This window comes from Diceros bicornis, chromosome 20, assembly GCF_020826845.1.
Source record: "Diceros bicornis minor isolate mBicDic1 chromosome 20, mDicBic1.mat.cur, whole genome shotgun sequence".
Classification (NCBI taxonomy): domain Eukaryota; kingdom Metazoa; phylum Chordata; class Mammalia; order Perissodactyla; family Rhinocerotidae; genus Diceros; species Diceros bicornis.
In genome coordinates, this window is record NC_080759.1 from 8,228,711 (window position 1) to 8,254,602 (window position 25,892).

A 25,892-nucleotide genomic window follows, 5' to 3' on the forward strand; every position below is an offset into this window, starting at 1 on the left:
AACAGAGAGCCCATCTTAGTGTGTGTTTGCGACTCTTCTGGTGAAAGCTACTTGATCAGTTTCCTAGGGCTGCCGTAACAAAGTACCACAAACTGGTGGCTTAGAACAAAAAAATTTTTTATTTCTTTCTTGTTTCTGGAGGCTAGAAGTCCAAAATCAAGGTGATGGTTGGCCTTGTTCCTCTGAAGCGTCTGGAGGAGAATCCTTCTTTGCCTCTTCCTAGCTGGTGGTTGCTCCCGACAATCCTTGACAGTCCTTGGCTTGTAGCTGCATCACTCTAGTCTCTGACTCTGTCATCACATGGCCTTCTCCCCTGAGTGTCTGTGTCCAAATCTTCCTCATCTTTAAGGATACCAGTCATTGGATTGGGGCCCACCCTAATCCATATGGCCTCATCTTAATTACATCTGAAAAGACCCTATTTCCAAATAAGGTCACATTCACAGTAACAGGGGTTAGAACTTAATTATCTTTTTGGGGGACACAATTCAAACCACAACAGCTACTGTAGCTATGTGGATGATCATGTGCTTATTTTATGTGGTCTAAAGATTTTTTTCAAGCTATTAGCTGTGTGGCCTAGATGGGTAAAGGCAAAAGATTTGGGCTTTTAGTCACAACTGGCACCTGATGGTGAGGCTCTCAATTTTAGCGTTTCTGGTCCACTTATAAAGCCTAGAAGAATTTCCAACCTCATTTGTAAGGTCACAGTGCTTTGGGTCAAAGTGCATGTTGAGCTTAAATGTAAACCATACAAACTGATCATTTTGGGTTGCAAATCTTGCAGATGGGAAGATTAATTTTTATTTCTGTCCTCAGGAGGTAGAAATTTTAAAAACTGAACTTGAGGCATCTCAAAGACAACTTGAAGGTAAACAGGAAGCAATGAAAATTCTTCAAAGCATGGTAAGAAGTTATTTTTAAACTTTCATCACTTACACATTTAAGTAATAAGTGGTATGGTTTTAGCTTTTAAAACAGAAGCAGCAGTGCTTAATATAATTGATTTTCTTTTTGAGGTATAGATTTTTTTTAAAGCTTTATTGAGGTATACTTTACATGCCATGAATTTCACTCATTTTAAGCATACAATACAATTCATTTTTACTAAGCTTAGAGTTGTGCAACCATCACCACAAATTTTAGAACATTTCCAACACCCCAAAACAGGAACCTCATACACGTTAGCAGTCACTCCTGATTCCCATCCCCAACCCCAGACAACCACTAATGGACTTTCTGTCTTATCGAGTTGCCTTTTCTATTTCATATAAATAGAATCATAGAATATGTGTCTGGATTCTTTTGTATCTGGCTCCTTTTAGTTAGCATGTTTTTGAGGTTTACGCGTGGTGTAGCTCGTGTCAGTACTTTCTTCCTTTTTATTGCCAAATAATAGTCCCTTGTATAGATACTGTATAGCACATTTTGTTTATCCGTTCACCACTTGATGGGCATTTGGGCTTCCACTTTTTGACTATTATGAATAACACTGCTATGAACGTTCATGTGCAGGTCTTTGTGTGGAAAGTTCATTTATTCATTCTCACATTCATTGGGAAAGAGCTAAACCATAGTCTTCTGACTTTTGAACTCGCAAACTCTCCACAAAACGTGGTCTCTGTGGAAACTCTTGTCTCAAGTTAATTTTCTATTGTTTTAAAATGAAAATATGAACTTCACCATGCATGTAGGAGTGATTAGAAATTTAATTTATACTGATACAGTTTTTATTTTTCTTAGGCAATATTTGGCAAAGCCACAAGTCACACCCAGGCAGTGCTTCAAAAAACTATGGAACAGAAGAGATCCTTGGAGAAGGTATTTGCCACTTTTAGCATGGACTTGTTCAACCTAATAAGCTTTCAAATAGCATTTGCTTAAAATCACCATACTAATGGGTATGTCATTGGTGCATCCCCTCTGCTAGTGGTGCTTCAATTTCAAATGGCCACTTCCCTTTTGGTCACCTCACTTTTCAAGTGGTCCTTTCATTGGTCACTTACAATCCAAAGTAGATTGTCACATGGGCAAAGAATTAAGGTTTATTTCCCCATTTTAAGTTATTAAGAGGCCTGCCAAACTGACATTTCCTATTTTCTCCTTTTTTCTTCCTCTGCTTGCCTGGCAGAGCCTGCCTCTCTCTGACCATCTCATCATCACTGAAAAAGTAGTTAGAAGTCACCTGAGACAGTCACATGTCTGTGCTTGTTGCACCCTCCCTTGCTGGGACTGTCCTGGGCTCAGACCCCAGGAGTGTATTTTGCTTGTGGGGTCTGCACGGGTTGGGGGGGGGGGGGTGATGAGAAATCTCACTAGGTTTGGGCCAGCAAATTTTGAAGCTAAACAATCTGAAATGTTTCCTATGGTAAGTAAGCTTTGGCAATGGTTTTTTGAGTGCTAAAGAGGCCTGTTATATGTGTTTATGAATGTCAGAGACTCTATGAACAATAATTTTTTTCTCTTTAACCTATTTCTGTGAAATGACTAAATAATTTATTTCAGCTATTCACAATAGCTTCAAGTGATTTATTTTAGTAATTTTCCATGAAAATGCTATTTTCTTTCTATAGGAAATAAATGCCTTGCAGTGGGAAATAGAATTTGATCAGAATAGATTTAAAAATATAGAGGAATCTTGGACCCAAAAATATGACAGGTTTGTATATTATTATTCCATAGTTTTTCTCTGGAAATCTTTAAAATGTGTATAATTCAAATATAGCTTAGGCTTTCTTCCTCTTTGAGCTCACTATAAATATTATAAAATTCTTATTGGTTATCCACTTACCAGTTCCATATTTTTCTGTTAGTGTTAATTTTTTTAGAAAAAATTATGGTATAAACTGTATCTTAAAATATAGTGTAAGAGTCATGTTTTCCAAGTTATTTTAGGATTGGCACTGTTTTTTCAAACAGAATCTTTTGAGCAACACTTTTATTAGTGGGAATTTATTTAATAACTTTAAATTATAACATACATTTATTATAAAGTCAATCATTGAGAAATTGTTTTGATATCTGGGGTTATAGATGGCATTAGTACCTAATTTAATTTATTCGTTAACTTTTAATGTGAGATAATTGAAGACTAACAGAAAAGTTGCAAGAACAGTACGAAGAATTCCTATATATCTTTCTCCAAGGTTCTCCAAATTTTAACTCTTTACCACATTTGCTTTATCATTCTTCCTCTCTTTCTTTCTCTCTCTTTGTAGTTAAATATGTAGATGTAGATAGAATTTTTTTCCTCAACCGTTTAAGAGTAAGTTGCATATATAAGCCCTATTGCTCTAACTACTTCAGTTCCATTTTTTAAAAAAAGGACATTCTCTTTTATAACCATAGTATAATTATCTAAATCAAGGCATTAACCCAATACTATTATTTAATCTACAGACCTTATTTAGATTTGCCAATTATCCTAATTATACCCTTAAAGCAAAAGAGAAAAAGCTTTCCCCTGCTTCAGGATCCAATCCAGAATCACATATGGCATTTGGTTGCCATGTCTAAATTTTAGTCTACTTTAATCTGAAACAATTATTCAGTGTTTCTTTGTCCTTGACATTTTTTGAGGACAGGCCAGTTATTTTATAGAATACCCCACAGTGGGGATATCTGGTGTTTCTGGATTAAGTTTGGGTTATGCGTTTTGGGCAGTATTACCATGGAAGCAATGTTGTATTTTTTTTTTTAATTATTTATTTATTTTTTTCCCCCAAAGCCCCAGTAGATAGTTGTATGTCATAGCTGCACATCCTTCTAGTTGCTGTATGTGGGACGCGGCCTCAGCATGGCCAGAGAAGCGGTGCGTCGGTGCGCACACAGAATCCGAACCCAGGCCACCAGCAGCGGAGCGCACGCACTTAACCGCTAAGCCACGTGGCCCCAATGTTGTATTCTTAGTGCATCTATCAGGAGGCATGTGATGTTGATTTGTCCCATTCCTAGGATGTGAACCTTGAACACTTGGTTCAGGTGTGGTGTCTGCCCTCTTCTCCACTATAAAGTCACTGTTTTTCCCCTTGTGATTAATAAGCACCCTGTGGGGAGATACTTTGAGATTATGTAAATATACTGTGAGTTACACTTTCACCCACTAGTTTTTACATCTACTGATTATTCTGCCTGAAGCAACTATTACTACGATGGTTGCCAAATGGTAATTTTCTAATGCCATTATTCCTTCTACATTTATTTGTTGGCCTTTTTGTGTGTGTGTGTGTGAGGAAGATTAGCCCTGGGATAAGATCCGTTGCCAATCCTCCTCTTTTTGCTGAGGAAGATTGGCCCTGGGCTAACATCTGTGCCCATCTTCCTCTACTTTATATGGGACGCTGCCACAGCATGGCTTGACAAGCGGTGCGTCAGTGCATGCCTGGGATCCGAACCTGCGAACGCTGAGCCACTGAAGCAGAGCACACAAACTTAACCGTATGCTGGCCCTTATTTGTTGGCATTTTACTGTAGAAAAGAGCTTTTTCTTCTCCCCCTTTGTTTACACCAATATGAATTCATGGATTCGGGCATTAGTCATTGGGTTAAAAGCCATTACTATCATAATTTCTTTTGATGCTTAAAATTCTCCAACTTTGGTGAATGGGAGCCCCTTCAAGTTGTCTCCTATGGCTTTTTGATACCTCCCTGTTTTTCCTTGAGCACTTTCTTGCTTTCTGGTACAAAAGCTATCTAGTACAAAAAGATAGTCTAGGCCAGTTTGCCTACCATATTAGGCATTTCTTCAAGGATCCCTGGTTCCTTTTAGTGGAAAATGGGGTTTAGAAATCAAGATATGAGTGCTAGGTGTGCTCATTGCTACTGGGGAATCCTTGTTAGAAGGTCCTCTTAGAGGACAGACTGGAAAATACACACACACACACACACACACACACACTCTCTGACACATACATACACCTCTCTCTGTCATCTCTCTCTCTGACATTTATCTGTCTGTCTGTCTATCTATCTATCTATCTATCATCCATCTGTCAGTCTATGCAAAACCCGGAGTTCATACCCATATCTCTAAGTGCAGACCGCCACCACAGGGTTCATTTTAGCCTTGCCCTTTCCACATTTGTAACTTCCACAGTGAGAAACCTGGCTCTTATTACCCAATATGTTTACTAATTTGTTCCATCAGAGAATATGCAGAAGGTAGCTTTAGAATTGCTAATACATACCACTGTAAAATCAAACCTACTATACTAGAGTTCAATATTTGTTTACAGTTTTAGTTTTAGCCTAAGGGGATATAATCAAAATACTGTGTTCAAAACTTGTTAATTTCTTTTTTCCCTTCATTATGGTTATGCTAATTCATTTGTTTCTATTTATTCTATTTTAGGGTTTTTTTTTCACTATCCTTGACTTATTTATCTTGTTTATCTTTGACTTTGTGAAACACTGACATGCTTCCCGACGTCAGAACTATTTAGAGAGGTATGCCCAGAGAACTGCCCCTCTCCCCCCATCCCCTCTACCCCATTCCCAACCTCCTACCATCCTTCCTCCCCCTCACCACCTGTAGACAACCAATCTTATTCTTTTCTGATTTATCCTTTCTGTGTTTCTGTTTGCACAAATGGGCAGATATACATATATTTACTTATTCCTACTTCTTTCTTACACAAAAGATAGTTTACTATAGAGACTCTTTTGCACTTTGTTTTATCCGTTTAACAATATATCCTGGAAATCACTGCATTGTGGGGATGTGCCATACTTTACTCAACCATTCTCCTATATATATAGGCACTTAGGTTATTTCCAGTTGCAATTATAAAGAATGCTGCAATAAATAACCTTGAGTTATATACTTTTGTGTTGTTGGAGATGTATTTTCAGGGTAAATTCTCAGAAATAGAATTGCTGGGTCAAAAGGTAAATGCATATGTAGATTTATTAGATGTTGCCAAATTCCTCTCTAAAAGGCTTGTACCACTTTGCATTCCTAACAGCGATGCGTGAGAGTGCCTGTTTCCCACAGCCTCATCAAGAGAACGTGTCATATGTTTTAATTTTTGGAAATCTGATAGTGTTGTTTACCCATTTGGGGCTTTTTGTAATATTTTGTTTTGGCTGCACAGAAACCAGAAAATTCTGATTCACATGCACAGATTTCCATTTGGTCAATAGATTGCCTTTTAGGATGCTCTTCAATTAAGCAGAGCTGACAGAAGATGCTTTATTATGAGGTCTGCACAAAAACAGTTAACAAGATAGCAAAGTTAATGCGTTTGAGTAGGTTCTTTTTTAAAATTACAGTTTACAAAGTAGTTTAGGTGGATCTAATAAAATGTTTGTGAGCATCTGAAGAATTTCCTCATAACCTTAGAGTTATTCAGAATTCAGTCTGAAAATCACAGACCTAGAGTCTTAGGAAGAGGCTGTGCTAACAAAAGTGCTTTATTTCTCAAGGGCTACAGACCTTGCTTGAGAAACCTATTTCACATTTTATTAATTTGTTAAATAATTCATGGAAAAAGAATGCCTTAGATTTACATTTCACTTTTAATTGAGAAGATTTAGCTTCATGACCACCATTTTAATGATCTGAGGCCAATTCAGACCAGAGCATATAACATTCCTCACAAACGTCAACACAAAATGTTTTGATAAGTATTTTATTAAAAGTTATAAATTGACCAAATGATCTGGCTACTGTTTTTAATTACAAAAACAATTTTTTTAAGCCCCTGATGCTGGGCAGTTTAGAAACTCTTGTAATTCAAATTTTTATTCAATAGATAAAGCTCCCTATGTATCTTTTTAATTTTGCTTTTTTTGTGTGTGTGTGAGGAAGTTCAGCCCTGAGCTAACATCCAATGCCAATCCTCCTCTTTTTGCTAAGGAAGACTGGCCCTGGGCTAACATCTATGCCCATCTTCCTCCACTTTGTATGGGACGCTGCCACAGCATGGCCTGACAAGTGGTGCCTCCAGCAGCGGAGCGTGCGCACTTAACCGCTACACCACAGGGCCGGCCCCATCTTTTTTAAAATTGAGATATACACTGTATTAGTTTCAGGGGTACAACATAATGATTTGATATTTGTATATATTGCAAAATTACCACCACAGTAAGTCTAGTTAACATCTATCACCATACATAGTTACAAATTTTTTTCTTGTGAGCAGAACTTTTAAGATCTACTCTCTTAGCAACTTTCAAATATACAATAGGGTACTATTAACTATAGTCACCATGCTGTACATTACATCCCCAGGACTTATTTATCTTACAATTGGAAGTTTGTACCTACTCCGTATCTTTTTATGCAAGTTTTTGAAGGTGGCCTAAGCATATAGTTTGTGTTCAAATGGTTATTAAGTTGATTAAAACTTTAGTAAAGAAATGAGTATTCAAAATGGATGCCTGAGAGGTATTTCTGATTCTGATTCTATCTCAACTAAGTATACAGAAGGGTTAAGAATATGTTCAAAATCTTACCACACTGCTTTTAATTGTTCTTGTTTTGTGACATATATAAATTCTAGACTGTTTTAAAGTAGGAAAAATTATATTTGTGTTTTTGTGTTTTAATTATGGGATAAAAATATTCTCATTCAACTACTAAGTATTAATGTTTTAGTTATTTGGAGGGTACTTTTTTTCCAGGCTAAACTGTGAAAATGCAGTCCTCAAAGAAACTTTGAAACTGAAAACAGAAGAAATTAAAATGCTGAAATCTGAAAATGCAAGTAAGTAGAGTGGTATTTTGATGACTTTAAAAATATTATGTTACAAGATCAGTTTTATATAGAGTGTCCTATGTTAAGAACACATATCAATAGACTAACTGCTAGTATTTCAAAGTCATTTATTTAAAGGACAATAGAGAGGAGAAATGCATCATTTAGGTTTTTTTAAGTTAAAATTTTGAGGTGAAATTCACATAACATAAAATTGACCATTTAATAGTGAACAATTCATAACATTCATAATGTTGTGCAACCATCTAGTTCTAGAAAGTTTTTATCCCTCCAAATAAAACCTCATACCTATTAAGCAATTTCTCCCCATTCTCCTTTATCCTTTAGTTTTGTTTTGTTTTCTTTTTTGTGTGAGGAAGATCAGCCCTGAGCTAACATCCATGCCAATCCTCCTCTTTTTGCTGAGGAAGACCGGCTCTGAGCTAACATCTATTGCCAATCCTCCTCCTTTTTTTCCCCAAAGCCCCAGTAGATAGTTGTATGTCATAGGTGCACATCCTTCTAGTTGCTGTATGTGGGATGCAGCCTCAGCATGGCCGGAGAAGCGGTGCGTCGGTGCGCTCCCGGGATCCGAACCCGGGCCGCCCGTAGCAGAGCGCACGCACTTAACCGCTAAGCCACGGGGCCGGCCCCGTATCCTTTAGTTTTTATACTCGTGTAAAATAAAATGGTAGAGCACCTGATGTTTGCGGAACCTGAGTAGGTGTGTTTCATTGGGACACTAGAAGGAAAAGTTTGTAATTGTATAGTTATTCAACATTATTTTCTCTCAGAAAAGTGTCTTCTATGACTTTATTACTAAAACAAATATTCTTAATTTTTCAAGATATTATTTGACTCATTAAGAACTTGAAATTTTTCACATATATGTACACACACACACACACACACACACACACACACACCCCTTATATAATGAGGCACCTTATGACAAAAGTTAATGAAAGAATATTAAGGAGTTTTAAGAATACTAAGGTGGTACCAACTTTTTGTAAAATTTTAAGAGAAGATGTTGATTCTCCCTTCTTAATAGAAGCAGAAACTTCTTTAAATAGCGGAAACTATTTTAAAGTGGTGGCTTGAAGGGGACAAAATAAGCCCTGAATCAGGTCATGGGCCCAAGAGAGGCACTACAGTGCACTAAGTGACTTGTGGCAACGCCCCTGCGTGAGAAGTGCACACACAGATGGTGCTTCTCAAGCCCAGTGATTTGAGCAGATGGAGATTTCTCCTGTGTTAGCTTAGGTCTTGGGACAGAAGCTACTCATAACCACAAGCCCTCCCCCTTCCTTCCTACCACTCCACCCTGACACAAGAGGGGAAAAGTTACTGTTTTCTGCTTTCCAGTAGATAGCAGGACTTCTCTTGTTCTCAAATGATTTATTTTTCTCTTAATAGAAAAATCTGATAGAGTTTGGATAGCTGGTACATTTGACATAATACATGAGATATTATTATCTGGTTATCTCACTAACCACAAAATCTCTGAATAACTTGCCTGTGTATAAGTTTTCTCTTTGAAAACCTACAAATTTTCCAAGAGCAAATGAAGACCAGACTTCAGTTGCAAAGTTAAGATACTCCCACATTAAAAATAATAACATTTTGGGGCCGGCCCGGTGCCGTAGTGGTTACGTTCGCATGCTCTGCTTCGGCGGCGCAGGGTTCGCAGGTTTGGATCCCGGGCACAGACCTATGCACTGCTTGTCAAGCCATACTGTGGCAGGTGTCCCACATATAAAGTAGAGGAAGATGGGCATGGATATTAGCCCAGGGCCAATCTTCCTCAGCAAAAAGAGGAGGATTGGCAACAGATGTTAGCTCAGGGCTAATATTCCTCACCAAAAAAAAAATAATAATTTTATCTACAGTTATAGATATTATCTCGATACCCACTATTCTATCAGACAGATTTTCTGGATAGGGCCAGATTTTGTGGGCAATAGCAGCTGTATATGCATTGCTTGTAAGAAATGAGTATATGATGTTGGGTATAACTAGATTAGGTGAGGCCAGAGTCAGACCTCATAACACTTTCTTATATGGCCCTTCCTAGTTTTGAATCAACAGTATTTGGAGGCCCTCGCCATGCTTGATATCAAACAGCAGAAGATGGCTCAGGAAAACACGTGCCATGATAAAAGTGGCTTCTCAGAAGTTAGAGGTCTTGAGGTAGGTAAGCAGGTATGAAAGTTTAGCAGAAGGGAAATTTTCTACTTTCTTTTTCTTTCCACCATCGCTGTCTGCTACATGCTCTAGGATAGTACCATACCTAGCAATTGGAGACTGAGTGAGAGAGGCCCATGGGTTTGCCCAGGTGAGTTCTTCAGCCGTGCTGGTATCATACCCTTCATGCATGACATTCTTAGACGTTAGGGGATGTGCTAGCCACTCTGCCCCTTTTCTTATTTTTACAGTTTTAGCAGAAGCTATGTTAGTAGTGTTTCACATTACAAGATCAGAGAGTCTTTTTTTTTGGGTGGAGGGTTGATTGTTTTCCTCATTGACATTAAAATTCATTCATCATTTCTGAGTATGCAAGTCTCCCTGGTACAGGCTGGCAGTAATGAATGCTGGGCCACAGGGCCATGCCCAGGGACAGGAAATCCATGTTGTGGATGTTAATATTTGTTAGGTCAAGTTCCTGCCAAGTACTCAGAACTATAGGAAACTGCTGCCAGGTTAAAGGTTTTGGAGAGTGAAAAGAAGGAAAGAAGAATTCCTTTTTGTTTTTGATCCAAGTAACAACATTCTTTCCTCATTTGTAGTTAATTTCCATTTGGATCCCAAAATCCTGGTCTCAGCTTTCTTCTTTTTGTTTTCCTTTCCGGTTTCTTTGACTCAGATGCTTGAATAGAAATGTGCATTAGTATATGTGTGTGTGTGCCCCTGTGTGTGTGCAGCTAGGCAGTGTGACACTTAGTCACAGCATAATGCTTTTGGATTTGAAGCTTGCCGTCCTTGGAGCCTGCCTTTGTCATGGTCCCAGAGGGAGCCCCTGTTCCTGTGCCAAAACGGCAGCGACTGATCGGAAAATGCTTCTGCAGCTCAAACAAGAGGTATCGAATTACCAAAACAGTAAAAGCTTTGGTTTTGTTTTTCTATTAAAAGTAGAATAAATGGAAGTATCTGCAATAATTAGCTTTAATAGTCTTTGGCTATGGAACTTATAATTTTATACAATAGCATTAACATATAAACTGGATTTTGTTTACATGGTTCCAAAATACAAATAGAACTTGGCACAATATTGTAGCCAAGTAAAGTTATTTGCCTAAGTTTGTAGTTAATATTTCCTAAATTCTGTTTCTTTTGTCTGTACATGGCCCTAAAATTACTATATATTAGAGGAAAAAGTGCATTTATGCTTAAAATCATTAGGATCCACAACACTGATTAATGGGGAGATAAACATGAAGCTTATTAGAAAAGCAGCAAGGTACAGTGGAAGGAACCTTTATACCAGGCAGACCTAAGTTTGAATCTTAGCTCCATCATTTTCTAGCTCTGTGGCTTTGGACACATAAGTTAAATGGCGGGTATTAACTAGTTTGGAGGGTTGTTGTGAGAAATAGAGGAAGTAGACATATGTTTTGCACAGTGCCATGCACATGCCTGGCGTTTAATCAAATGATAGCTGCCATTATAATTAGGCTTTAATAACAAATGCAGTACATGGACCATAATTTTAAAAAATATTTTACCTTTATTGAAGGTATGAAATTTAAAATATTCAGAGTATACAGGAAAGCTAACAGCTAAACATTAACAATTCATTAGGAAAAGCATAAGATTACATAGGTCAGAGTCAGGGTCAGCTATGGGAGGTATCTGAAAGATGATATGCATAATTACTTTCAGTGGTATTGTTTGGAATGGCCCAAGCAGAATTGAAATGCAGCCTTTGGCATCCTCCCTTTTTCCTCGTTGGGCAGGACACACGCAGGGCCTGTCTAGGGTAATCAGGTCCAAGAGTTGGATTAACAGGGAATTGACAGCAGAAGGGAAACTTCTGGTAATCTAGTTCAGAGAGGGCAGCTACTGCAGAAGAGAATCAGCAAATACTAATTAGTTTAAGCAGATGAAATAGATCAAAGACAGTAGACTCATGCTAGACACAGAGACTGCATTTGCTAATCTGACTCAGCATTGAGGCAAGAATTGTTCTGGTTTTGCCTCTGACACCTCTCAAACTTTCTTTCAAAACCAGTTGGAACTTTTGCAGAAGAGTAAAGAAGAAGCTTACATAATGGCAGATGCATTCAGAATTGCATTTGAACAACAATTAATGAGGAAAAATGACCAGGCACTAAGATTGACACAAATGGATAAAATGTGTAAAAAAGCAACAAAATGGATAAATTGGAAGCACCTTAAAGAGGATGGTAAATATGAATTATAATGGCAATACTCAGGCATAATTTCAGTTGTTTTTGGTTATAATCAGAGTTGATTAAGCACAGTTAATACGATGGAGAATATAATTAAAATTTCATATATCATTCTGATTTATTTAAAAATTTAGCAACTATGGGAAAAAGGGAGTCATTGGATGTTACATATGCAGATGAGTTATTGGGATCAACAAAACCATAAAATAACAGGAGAATCTCTTTAGTACTCTTCTATTTCATTTAAACAAGACCATGTTTAGTGGAAAAAATTGATAATCAGAGCACTAGATGATTAAAGGGAAATTGCAAAGAAGGAAGTAATATTGAAAATGAGTGAAACCCAACATTAAATGTATTTATTTAATTACATTTTATTGAAATGTGTGATTCTGGAGAGACATTGCGGGGTAGAGGAAAAACCTTAAGTTGGACAAATTAATGAAATATTCTTATAAAAACAAACAGAAGTTAAGGTTTAGGTTTTGGTTCACAAGCTTATCACATGTCCATGGCCATTTTTGAATATCATTGTTTACTGCAAACAAAATATATAAAAATGGCATGAGAGAATAAAATTACAATTGAAGTAGGTCCTCTAGTTTAAACAAAGTAGCTGTTATTTTCTAGAAATTTTAGTTTCTCTAAATAGTCAATATCAGTTTTCATTTATCAGGATTATGCATAGAATTCATATTGCTTCCATTTAAAATTCCAATTAAATTCCAATTTGAAACCACTATCAGTCAAGAAAGATTAAAGTGAAGTTTCTAAGTTTAAATGTTTTAATATTAAAATTTAATATAAATGACTATATTTCTAAATATTTCCTAATGTCAAATCTCTAATCCTAATTCCAATGTCTCATTTTCAGATGAACTTCAAAACTAATAAAAATCTTATAATATTAAAAGTGAAACTTTAATAGTAGACACCTATTTTGTTTGAAATATTTCTTTTCAAATAGTATCTATTAGTAATAGTGTACAGGTCAAGTGTTGTGAATTTTAGCTTCATTAACTAAACTTTGTCCATCTCTTTGCTAAAATGGTAAGAAGCAGGGAAAATAAAAATAGAATAGAAATAATAAAAATAGAAGTAGTAAACAAGAACTATGAAAGTGGGTAAAAGCAGATCATAAAGGCTATATATTTAGTGTTCATCAGATGGAAGTCAGGGCAAAAAGGGAAAATATGTTTCTCAACTTGCATTCTTAAAGAGGCATTTCACTTTGTCCTGAAAGTAACTTCTAGTCCTCTGACATGAAACTTACAGATGCCATTGAGCAAATATAATGGCTAAGTCCAATAGTCATTTACAATAAATACCAAATTATTATTTTATATGGCTGTTTTCTATAATAATCCCTTGATAAAAGCTGAAGGTATCAAACTTCATGTCAAACTCAGGGTAGGTGATCTGCCAGGGAATTACGCTAACAGTTCATGTACACAGCCTTTTAGGAATCGGTGGAAAACATTAAGAATATCTAGTTCTGTCATGGACAACAAATGTGTAGGTGATCTTCCTCAGGCACCTCTTTTCTCCGCCAGGCCCTTGACAGGAGCTGGATTGCAAAATTTTTAAAGGTATACTCTTTGAGGACAGCGTTGGTGTTAATGAAGGCAAATCCCTCTGGAAATCTGATCTTAATTGTTTTGATGGAAGGTTGGGAGAAGAGTGATGGGAGAAAGAAGAAAAGAAGGGGAATGCCTGTCACCTGCATAGAAGGCCCCCCAACTGTGCATGGAGGTTGGCCATAAGGATAGTGCTATGTAGACAAAGCTGGGTTTTTTTAACAGGTAGATTCATATTCATTTCAGCACTTGAGTATGTACTCATTTTATATTCCAGAATTCCTGGCTTTCTTAGCCATTGACAAACCTCAGGAACTTTTCCATAAAAAATATGACTTGAAAGGTATAGCTCTCAATCTTTGTTTTCTGTTAAGGCACTGAGAGAGACTGGAAACGGAATTTAAAATAACTGATTTATCTCTGAAAAGCCTTTACAATCTGTAGCAATTTCAGCAGCTCTTTGTGAGTTTCTTAGTGACAAGACTTGGATTCAATTTATTAGTACAGTTCAATAATCTGAAGAGGTGCAGGATGAGTGTTACAGGTCATTTTCTTATGGTTGGTTAACACTTAAGGTATCATCAACTTTTCTTCTTGATATGGCACCTTAGATGAGTTCTGACAGATAGGTTATAAACATATTTCTTTTTTTTAGACTGAAAAGAGACAGATTCATCCACTCACCAAAGGTGATGAGCGCATCAACTTGTCTGGCTTTTCGCCTCTGCCACAGTTGTTCACGGAAGAGGTCAGGGGTGAGCCCCAGTCACTGCAGTTTATCAGGATTGGAAAGGGACTTGTCCCTTATCTGCTCTCAGTTTTCTATTAGACCATCCATAGCATTCCAAAACCATTCTTGAAATTTTCTTCGTATAAATCTATAAATTTTGTACCTTCTGCCACAAACTGCATCCTTTCTATGGATGAAGAACATCACTGTACATATTTCAGGATGTGAACTTTTACACATTATGTCAGTACCCGGGCTAGGTGTTTTCACAACTGTGCTGTTACTTTTTTTATGGTAAAATATACATAAAATTTACCATTTTTACCATTTTTAAGTGACATTAAGTACATTCACATTGTGTAACCTCACCACCATCCATCTCTAGAACCTTTTCATTTTCCCAGAAACTCTGTTCCCATGAAACACTAACTGTCCACTCCACACCCCCGTGACCACCCCCCCAACCCCCGTGCTCTATTATTTAATGGCATAGCAACCCTGAGGCATAGGTACTGTTATTCTCATTCTAGAGATGAGGAAATGAAGCTCAGAGAACTTGTCCAAGGTCATACAGTTACTGTGTGGCTAAATGAGGATTCAAGTTCAGGTCTTTCTGGCTCTGAAGCAGAGTTTGCAGGGTTCAGAGGCCACCTGTGGCCTGCAGACATATTTTGTTGGATCTGCATAAGTGTCCTCAAATAATGTGGGTATATGACTGACATTTACAATTGGGAGATTTCACATACAAATCTGGATTGCTGGCTCCTCTGGAAGACTGAAATGATCTGGTAGCATGGGCTGCATTCTCTCCCAGAGGGCAGCCATGATTGGGGCTGAGGAGCAGCTGTGTGATGAGACAGCAGCAGGCAGGGCGTTGCTCTGGGTTTTCACAGTGGCCCTGTCACCTGCATTTGCCGTCCTGGCTCTAAATTCTGTGCTCTTCCCACTACACTGTGCTGTCTGACTCACTTATGCTAGAGGTCTCCTGAAGACGACAGCTTCCTGACTGATTTAGGAATGAATCAGCCTGGGTTCATACTTACCTCTTTTCCTGGAAGTACATCAGTGAGTGTCTTTTTATGTCTTAACTGGATTTTCATGTTCAATTTTAGGACTACCATCACAAAGGAGTAAGAAGACCTTAGGGCAGAAACTGTTGGGTATGCTCCCTTCAGAAAACAGTTCTAGGAGGATTGAAGAGCAGGATAATCCTCAGGAAGGCTTTAAGATGCTAATAGATTTGGTTAGTATCTTCGCTTTCTTTTTGTTACAGGTTGTGGTTATTCTTTTTGCTTCCTATTAATTCAACTCTTCATCACTCCATACCTTTATGCCCTTTTCCCAGCTGAGGTACCATCCTCCAGAGTTATGATCTTCATCTCCTTAAACTCCCTGCGTGTTCTTCCCACTTCTCCCATCCATGTTCTTCCTGTGCAAGTGTAAAGCTAGACCTCTGAAAAGAGGGGGCTCCCCATCATTACCTCGACACCTCTGTCATCTGCTCTTAAACTACAGTTTATGACAAGACTTTCTTTTTATTCAGGAGTTTTTAAAGTGTTCAAGGCACTTCCTCACAATGATTGTATCCTTTCATCATTACCAGAACCCTGAAATCAGTCCCATTATCCCCATTTCATAGATGGGGGATAACTAAGAGACTGACGTTATATGAACATACTTACCTATAGAAGCCTGTTAAAGTTATCTGCATATGAATATATAAAAGTTTTTTATATGTGTAACTTCAACATTCTTTTACAGAAATAAGCATGTTGATATTATATATACATATATACACACACACCATATATATATTTTCCCCCTCTCTTCAGATAACTTACAAAATTTTCAACAGAAGGAATGCTGTTTTCTGTTCTTCCTTTAAAAAAAAATCCTCAGTAACATGTAGCATAATGCTTGGGAATCAGTGGACACCTAATTAATTTATTCATATTGACTGACGTGACAGATCAAAGATTGAACATTTTGATGAAATACTTCTGACTCTACTTCTCTATTCTGTGGTTTACTGACTAACCGGCACATTTTTAATTTCTGTGCATGCAGCTGAATGATAAAGAAGAAGCTTTGGCTCATCAAAGAAATGTTAGCTATATGCTTGCTCGGGCACTGGAAGAAAAAGACACTGCTTCAAAGGAGAACAGAGAAAAAAATCCTCTGGAAGACAATTTTCCATTAAAAAACCCTTGGCACAAAACTTCAGAATTCTCTGTTTTGCATGATCCTGTACATTCAAGTGCTCAAATTTTTAATTCTGTGGGCTGCATTTGTTCAGTCCAGTGCCTTCATACAGATCAAAACTACACAAGAACTCTTAAAAGATCCCGTTCTTTGCCATCAAATATCATGTTTTGAAGACAAACCAGTTGAAATTAGAACTGAGAGCTATTTATACCAACAGACTTTGAAAAAGGATTGTGTAAATGTTGCCACATATTCAGAAGTTGTATGGTTTCTGGGTATTTCTAAATTTTAGGAGGCAGCTTAAATACTCCAACATTTTCTACAAGAAATTTATTAGTATTTTGTGTTGACATACTTTATTTATAAATTACTATATTTTATGAAATTTTTAGTATTTGCCAACATGTTAAAAACAAAAAAATAGTGGTGCCAGCCCCATGGACTAGTGGTTAAGTTTGGCACACTCTGCTTCAGCAGCCTGGGTTTATGGGTTCGGATCCCAGCATGGACCTACACCACTCATCAGCCATGCTGTGGGGGCGACCCACATACAAAGTAGAGGAAGACTGGCACAGATATTAGCTCAGGGCTAATCTTCCTCAAGCAAAAAAAGAGGAAGATTGGCAACAGATGTTAGCTCAGGGCGAATCTTCCTCAGAAAAACACAACAAAACAAAGAAAAAAAAAATAGTGAATTTTGAGAAAAACAAAAAAAGTAAAAAAAAAAAAATAGTGACTTTCGAGAAAAACAAAAAAATATTTAACTATTTAGACTGACTATCGGGATCAGTGACTGGCTGGCTCAAGCAACAATATAATGTAAATTAATGCTCTAAGAAATAATGCCTAGCAGTGACTGAATGTTAATTTTTGAAATAAATTTATCTTGTTTTATTTGTGTTTTTCAGAATTTTTCATTTGCCATATAAAGTTTTAAAATAATTTCCTTAAGTTAACTTCAATAAAAAAATTATTATGGTGGGACACTGGGGGAAGTATATTCAAAGTCATTGCTAGTTACCTTCATGGTTTCTTTTTTTGTCGGAATGGTGACATCTTGTAGCCAGATCTACACAGAATTCTGGCACTCAGACCATTCTGAATTACCTTCCTGGTTTTGACACTGAATTTTAGGCCATTTAATTTTATCTCCTCTTTCTGTAACTATTACATAGTAATCATCTTTAATACCTATTGGGAATATTCCTATATTAATAGCATCACAGTTATGTCAAAGAAAATACATTACATCATCAGCGGTTATAATAAAACTTTTATCTAATTATGATCTCTAGTGAAAAGATATATGGCTATACTTAAATGGATGAGATAACAATAGGGTAATAAGGTAACAATATAAACCATTTATAGTTGTTAAAGGAACAGCATTTAGTTGGCATTAATTAATAATTAGTAAAGTCTGAAAACTTGGCAAATAAATTTTGAAAAATGGGGGAATGATAAGAAACTACTGTTATCAGATATTAAAATGTATTGTCCTAATAGTAATATAAAGCTACCTTATTTATTTTTTTATTTTTTTATAATTTTTATTTATTTTTTCCCCCAAAGCCCCAGTAGATAGTTGTATGTCATAGCTGCACATCCTTCTAGTTGCTGTATATGGGACACGGCCTCAGCATGGCTGGAGAAGCGGTGCGTTGGTGTGCGCCCGGGATCTGAACCCAGGCCGCCAGCAGCGGAGCGCGTGCACTTAACCGCTAAGCCACAGGACAGCCCTAAAGCTACCTTATTTAAAGCAGTGTGATACCAGCAGGTCAATGGAATATGATAAAGACCATACACAGATCTAATATATATAATTTAATATAAAATAAAAGGTAAGGAAAGGAAAGATTTGGGATTATTTAACAATACTAAAATTGGAAGTTCAAAAAAAATGACCAAAACTAGACAGGTTCTTTTTTTTTTTTTTGGTGAGGAAGATCAGCCCTGAGCTAACATCTGCCAATCCTCCTCTTTTTGCTGAGGAAGACTGGCCCTGGGCTAACATTCATGCCCATCTTCCTCTACTTTATATGGGACACCGCCACAGCACGGCTTGCCAAGCAGTGCGTCGGTGCGCGCCCGGCATCCGAACTGGTGAACCCCGGGCCGCCGCAGCGGAGTGCGTGCGCTTAACTGCTTGCGCCACCTGGCCGGCCCCAAAAGGTTCTTTTTTAATATGTGTGTGTATACGCATGTCATATATGTGTATACAGTCATGGGCCACATAACGACGTTTCGGTCAATGGCAGACCGCATATACGACAGTGGTCCCATAAGAATAGTACCATATAGCCTAGGTGTGTAGTAGACTGTCCATCTAGGTTTGTGTAAGTACACTCTATGATGTTCGAACAACCACAAAATCACCTAACGATGCATTTCTCAGAACATATCCCCATTGTTAAGTGATGCATGACTGTAGTATATATATAAAACAAATTCATATAAATTGATAAAATCTGTAATGCTCCAATTGACAGATGGACAATCTGAATCAACAGATCACAAAAGAGGGATTATATATGGTTAGCAAACAGGAAGAAATATTCAACCATAGTATAAATGAAAGAAATGTAAATTAGAATGATATATCAAATTAGCAAAGATCAAAAAAATTATGTGGGTGCTAGAGATGAAAAGGTGAAACAGATACTTTCAGTGTTGATGAATGTATATTTCTGAGATCCTGCATTCAGTTTTTGGGGGTATACAGTCAGAAGTGAAATGGCTGTGTCATATGGTAATTCCATTTTTAATTTTTTGAGGAAATGCCAGTCTTCCATAGCAGCTGCACCATTTTACATTCCCACCAACAATGTACAGGGGTCCTAATTTTTCCACACCCTCAGCAACACCTGTTATTTTCTGGAGTTTTTTTGATAGTACCTTTCCTAATAGGTTATGAGGTGATATCTCGTGGTTCTGACTTGCATCTCCCTAATGATTAGCGATGTTGAGCATCTTTTCATATGCTAATTGGCTATTTCTATGTCATATTTGGTGAAATGTCTATTCAAATCCGTTGCCCTTTTTTTAATCAGTTTTTTTTATTGTTGAGCTATACGAGTTCTGTATATATTCTGCATATTAACCCCTTGTCAGATACATGATTTGCAATTATTTTCTCCCATTCCATAGGTTGTCTTTTCATTCTGTTGATTATGTCCTTTAATGCATTCAAGTTTTTAATTTTGATTTAGTCCAATTTGTCTATTTTTTACTTGTGTTGCCTGTGCTTTTGGGGTTATATCCAGGAAGTCCTTGCCAAATCTAATGTCAAGAAGTTTTTCCCCTATGTTTTCTTCTAAGAGTTTTCATAGTTTTAGGTCTTATGCTTAGGTCTTTGATCCATTTTGAATTAATTTTTGTATATGGTCTAAGACAAGGGGCTTCTTCATTTTTAGGAACTATTGAATTGGGAGTGTAAATTGATACAACTACTTGGGAGATATACAGCAGTATCAATACTAACTGAAAATGCACACAATTACAATTCTAAGTATGTACACTAGAGAAACTCTTGCATATGTATATAAGCATTCCATTTTTTTGTAATTGTGTAAAACTGAAAATAACCTAAATGTCCATGTGGCAGAATTCTAAAGGTGGCCCTCTCAAAATTTACATCCTGATTATTTAACCACTAATCTAGGTACTGCTATGAAGGGATTTTTAAGATGTAATTAAAATTCCAAGTGAGTTGACTTTAATATATGGATAGCCCAATCAGGTGAGCCTTTTTTCCCCCACCAAAAAAGAGTTTTCTCTCTTGGTAGCACATGAGGAAGCCAGACAGATTCAAAGCACGTGGGTGATTTGACAAACTATTGCTGGTTTGTAGATGTAGACTGCCATGTGACAAGGCATGCGGACAGCCTTAAGAAAATAAGAGGGGCCCCTGGCTGACAGCTAGCAAGGAGACGAGGCACATGCATTAAAACTGCATGAACTGAATGAGCTTGGAAGCAGATTCTTCCCTAGAGGCTCAGATAAGAGCTCCGTCTACTGACACCTTGATTTTGGCCTATGCAAAAACATTTTGAGCCATGCCAGATATCTGACTTACAGAAATGTGAGCTAATGAATTTGTGTTACTTTATGCTGCTATATTTATGGTAATTTTTATGCAGCAAAAGAAAAAGAACACAGTCCATAAATAGAGCATGAGTAAGTAGTGTTGTATACATAAGGTATTATATGGCAAACTAAATTTATACATATTAACACGGAAGGAATTAAGTCTTGAGTAAAAAAAAATTGCAGTATGAGATGTACAGTCTGTCACTAATATAAAATTTTAAGACCCAAAACAATGCTGTATATTACTACATGCATTCTCATAAAATAGCAGTATAAAATCATGGGAGGATACACTCATTTCCTGAGAGTCATTCATTCCCTTTTGAGGAGGGTGAAAAGGAATAAGTAGAATGGAATGATGTATTAAACGGATCTCAATTTTATCTGTAATGCTTTTTTCTTTTTTTCCTATTTAACATTTGTTAAATGTTAACATTTGTTAAGTGTACGTATTTGCTACATTACTACTACTATTTTTCTGTTTTTAAATACTACTACCCCCACTACTACAAATTCGTGATGCTATGTGGGCCAGATCATCAAAATAACTGATAATTATTTTTATTAAGGTTTCCTTAATGCATTCTCAATTCTACATTTCAGAGAACTGAACTTATCTTGCTTTTGCACTCTAACCAGAAAAATCAGAATTGCTTGTTTTAAAATACATTTAATAAAAATAACCCAGTTTTACATATTTTACACATGTAGAATATTTACAAATTTCTTCTACAGCATTTATTTAATGTTTACTACTTTTCCAATATTTGCCTTTTTGACTATATCCTTCAGTAGTAAAATACTGTCCAGTGTTCTCTATAACTAAAAAATTAGTTTCTTGGGTAATCCTCCTAGGTGAAAAAAAACAAATATATATGAGGTTGTTGACATTCGATCTTATGGCAAGTTTAACCAATCATTGCATTCCAACTACATGTATTTTACTTGCTTTGATTTTCCAATACCACTTGTTAAACATTAAGCATTCAGTGTACCAGTAGGAATTTTTGAAGAGAGTAGGTACACACTGATAGTTTTTGTGACTCTGAGGTATACTCAAAAATGCCCGTATCCTTTTAAAAAGCATGATATAAGTATTCTCAATGGAAGCAAATACAGCTAAAGTACCACATTCTATCTACTTGATACAATCTAAATTTACAAAAAGTAAATAGCTCACAATCTCCATTTCTTAGCTGCCCTTCAGTCATTAGCTATACAGTAGCTATTTGGAGTTTTCTGAATTGGTTTCTTACAAAAATGAGTTTTACCTTGTTCCAAGGCCTCTATTCTCTTCCGTTTTGTTGCCACAGCTGGATTTGGCTGCTCCTTTAAAGCTTCCACTGGACAGTTTGGTCTTGGCAGCTGACATCCAGGTGTCGGCCCTGGCCGATTACTGAAATACTTAGTTTTCAATGCCTTTTAAAAGAAAAGATACCAAAGAAAGTAAGGCTTTAAGTGAGTATCTAAACTGTGTTTAAGAAAATCTAACCTCCAAAATTGTTGGGAGCATTAGAAATACTATGTGAATACCCCCCTCCCAAAACAAAATAATTTCAACTATTTGGACATGCAAATTACTACAAATAAACCTCTAGCAGCCTAAGATTGGCTGATAATTCCATTACCATAAGAAACAGACATTACCTTCTAATTTTTCCATAATAAAATAGACTATATTAAATATGAAATATCCTTAGTAAGGTATTGTATATTCAGCTCTCTACACATTATGGGCTCTATAATTCAAAACACAAAGAGAGAAAGTTGCTTAAAAAGAACTTCCAAGATTATCTGTCACAACCTCTATATGTATTCAAATTCCAAATCATGTAAATATAAATTCTTAAAAATAAAGCTTTTAAAAAGATGCAATAGGTTGGAAACAATGGATTAAAACTCAACAATCCACTACAAATTGATAGAAATTTTACTTGGAAGGACTTGCCTAAGGTTATTTCTATTTACTATCAGTCGAATGTTCTATAATATGATGTTTTCTTTACATCTGTCCAAAATTCCAATAAAAATAGTTTTATTCTAAATGACAAATTTGTCAAGTTCTTACTTTACTAGCATCACAGTACAGTTTAATAGCTAGAATAATTTAAGATATTTCCTTTTGGATAATCCTCTTAGGAAAAAAGAGAAGTCCATATAAACTTTTCAAGCATTTCCCTCCTAACATTATATTATTTACAGTAATGATTCAGAGATTCCTTACTGCAAAAGAATTGCATTTCTAAAGTATTACTTCCAAATCATAGCAGTTCCATAAGTAAATTAAGCTAATTCTGAGCTACACAGAGATCTAAGAAAGGAAGAATATCTCACTTCAACTTTAAGAGAGAGAGCCATGAGTCAATCCCATTTTAAAAAATTCATTATATCAAAATACAACCCAAATAAGTTATCACAACTAGAATTTTTTTATAGGTTTTGAGTTTTACTATTAATGAAAACAACTTTCTAGATAATCTGATCTGGTCTCAAGTTTCTTACGATGGAGATAATATGTATATACATACGGGTGAAAAGGTAACAATGAGTTGCTTGTTTGAAATTAGAAGAGTAATTCTAATGGTAAAATATCTAGATGTATGTATTAATGTAGCATGTACTGCTAAAAAAAGAAAGCTTATACAAGTAAATGCATTAAACAATGATTTGGTAGTCTAATAAACAAGTGAAAAAGAATCTACTTTGTGTCCTTGATATATTGTGCATTAACATGTTTCGTTAGATATGAAGACTTGTGACATTTCATTTTAATGTCTCTTCCTTTATGAAGCCAAATCATTGTACTGTATTGTACTCTGCATTTCCTTGCCCTAATTTCAAGTGTTTGTGACTCTACCCTTTTTTTTGTTTGTGTGCTTGGTTTTAAAACAAAGAAAATTTTTTTTTTTTCCAAATCTATGGGTCTTATACTTTTGTGTAAGACAACACTTCCCCCTTCTTTTATAAGAGCAGATATTCTTGGTCTTTCAAATTTTTCTTGAGTTTGATTCTTATTTCCCTTAAACAACTGTCAGTTTCAGTGTTTGTTCTATTTAGACTATCTTTCAATTTCTTGTAAGCGTAGAGTTATATCAGACTATACCATTTTCTCCCCACTATCACTTTCTGACTGTAACAATGACCAGCAATGCATGCCTGGATTGCATTTTATGGAAAAAATAAAACAAAATGCTTTTGGCATTAGGCTTGGCACAAGATTTAAATTAATACGTAGAGTTTAATTGAAATATACCAGTATCTTAACAAATACAAAAACTTTGTTTTCCTCTCTAGTTTACTTGAAAGCCAATTAATTACAAAACAGATATATATTTATATGTTCCTAAACAAGAATAAACTCTCTTGTAGTTATGTGTGCATGATGTAATTTAATGCCAGTCTGAACAGTGCTTATAGCTTGGGAAAATATATAATTTGTTATTCCTTAAAACAAAACAAAAACACATCTTCCCATTACTTCAAAAATGTTAAAAAGAGAATTTCATAAGATTTTCTATTTTTATCAATGCTACAGTTAAGATTATCCTCATATTTCCTAATAAAAAGAGATATGCTAAAATACCTGTGTGGCTGTAATTCGAGTACACGGATTAAATAAGAATAAGCCTTGTATGAGATCTAGCAAGTCATCTCCTGCTGCAATGAAGATGTGTTGTAACGGGATTCCAGGGAAACTCTTAAATGTCACGAAATCAGGAAGACTACACATGTCCTGTAAAAATATGTTTATAATTCAAACTTAAGTAAAGGATTGAAAGGGATATAGGTCTCAAATAAAGAAATAAAACCGTCATATGGATGATATGATGATCTACATAGAAAATTCCAAGAAATCTATTTAAAAACTCCTAGAAGTAGTGAGTAGAAAAAAATCAATTGTAGTTCTATATACTACCAATGAACATGTGGACACTGAAATTAAAAACAATGGCATTTGGAATCACTCAAAAAGAACAATGAAATAGGTGAAAATCTAACAAAATATTTCTAGGACTCACAAACTGAAAGCTACACAACATGGGTGAAATAAATCAATGCTCTAAATAAATGGCGAGTCCTGTCATATTCATGGATTGAAAGACTCAACATCATAAGATATCAATTCTACTCAAATTGATATACAGGTTTAATGCAATTCTTACCAAAATTCTGGCAAAATTATTATACAGATAGATTATTCTAAAATTTATATGGAAAGGCAAAGGAGCTAAAATAACTTTGAAAAAGTTCAAAAGTGGAAGGAATCAGTCTATCTGATTTCAAGACTTAATATATAGCTACTTTAATTAAGACTGTGGTATAAGACTACTTTTATTAAGATTAATGGAACACAAGAGAGAACCTAGAAATAGATCCACACAAATATGCCCAACTGATTTTTGAGAAAGGTGCAACGCAATTTAATGGACAGATAGTCTTTTCAACAAATCGTGCTGGAATGATTGGACATATACATGCAAAAAAAAAATCATCCTCGACCTAAGTCTCACACTTCATACAACAATTAACTCAAAAAGGATCACAGACTTAACTGCATTCTAGGAAAAGAAATACAAGAAAATATTTGGGTTAGGCAAAGAGTTCTTTGACTTGACACTAAAAGCTTGACTCATAAAAGGAAAATATTTATAAAACCGACGATCAAAATTAAAAACTTTTACTCTGGAAAGACTCTGTGAAGAGGATAAAAAGAAACTACAGTGTGACAGAAAGTATTTGCAAACTACACAGTACACAACAAAGAACTAGTATCTACAATATATTAAGTGCTCTCAATACTCAGCCATAAACCAAACAATCCAATTAAAAAATGGGGAAAAGACATGAAGAGACATTTCATTAAAGGTATAGAGATGGCTTACCACATGAAAAGATATTCAATACCATCAGTCATTAGGGAAGTAAAAATTAAAATCACAATGAGCTATCACTACACACCCATCAGGATGCTTAAAATAAAAAAGTGACAACACCAAATGCTGGAGAAGATGCAGAGAAAACAGATTACTCATATATTGCTGGTGAGAATATAAAATGGTACAGCCACTCTAGAAAACAGTTTGGCAGTTTCTTAAACTAAATATGCAACTACCATATGACTCACAACTGCTCTCCTGGGCATTTTCCCAGAGAAATAAAGACTTAATCTTACACAAAAACC

General features: G+C 35.9%; 2 protein-coding genes across 6 annotated transcripts in view; one reads left to right on the top strand and one right to left on the bottom strand.

Moving 5' to 3' along the window:
• CCDC125 (coiled-coil domain containing 125) overlaps positions 1-20,106 on the top strand; it is a 28,012-nt gene extending 7,906 nt beyond the window's left edge. For 2 of the 3 annotated variants that reach the window (XM_058563920.1, XM_058563919.1), the window contains exons 4-12: positions 820-906; positions 1,744-1,821; positions 2,574-2,659; positions 7,624-7,706; positions 9,775-9,890; positions 10,670-10,777; positions 11,929-12,103; positions 15,529-15,659; positions 16,484-20,106. In XM_058563920.1, the coding sequence (XP_058419903.1) occupies positions 820-906; positions 1,744-1,821; positions 2,574-2,659; positions 7,624-7,706; positions 9,775-9,890; positions 10,670-10,777; positions 11,929-12,103; positions 15,529-15,659; positions 16,484-16,792 (1,173 nt within the window). In that variant the 3' untranslated portion in view covers positions 16,793-20,106. Of the gene's footprint in view, positions 1-819; positions 907-1,743; positions 1,822-2,573; positions 2,660-7,623; positions 7,707-9,774; positions 9,891-10,669; positions 10,778-11,928; positions 12,104-15,528; positions 15,660-16,483 lie in introns of those variants that run through there. The other variant, XM_058563921.1, reaches the window with a different exon arrangement.
• CDK7 (cyclin dependent kinase 7) overlaps positions 1-25,892 on the bottom strand; it is a 62,032-nt gene that overhangs the window by 2,274 nt on the left and 33,866 nt on the right. For 2 of the 3 annotated variants that reach the window (XM_058563924.1, XM_058563925.1), the window contains 3 exons: positions 24,294-24,443; positions 21,982-22,129; positions 21,361-21,561 (listed from right to left, as the gene is read on the bottom strand). In XM_058563924.1, coding sequence (XP_058419907.1) covers positions 21,533-21,561; positions 21,982-22,129; positions 24,294-24,443 — 327 coding nt within the window. In that variant the 3' untranslated portion in view covers positions 21,361-21,532. Of the gene's footprint in view, positions 1-21,360; positions 21,562-21,981; positions 22,130-24,293; positions 24,444-25,892 lie in introns of those variants that run through there. The other variant, XM_058563922.1, reaches the window with a different exon arrangement.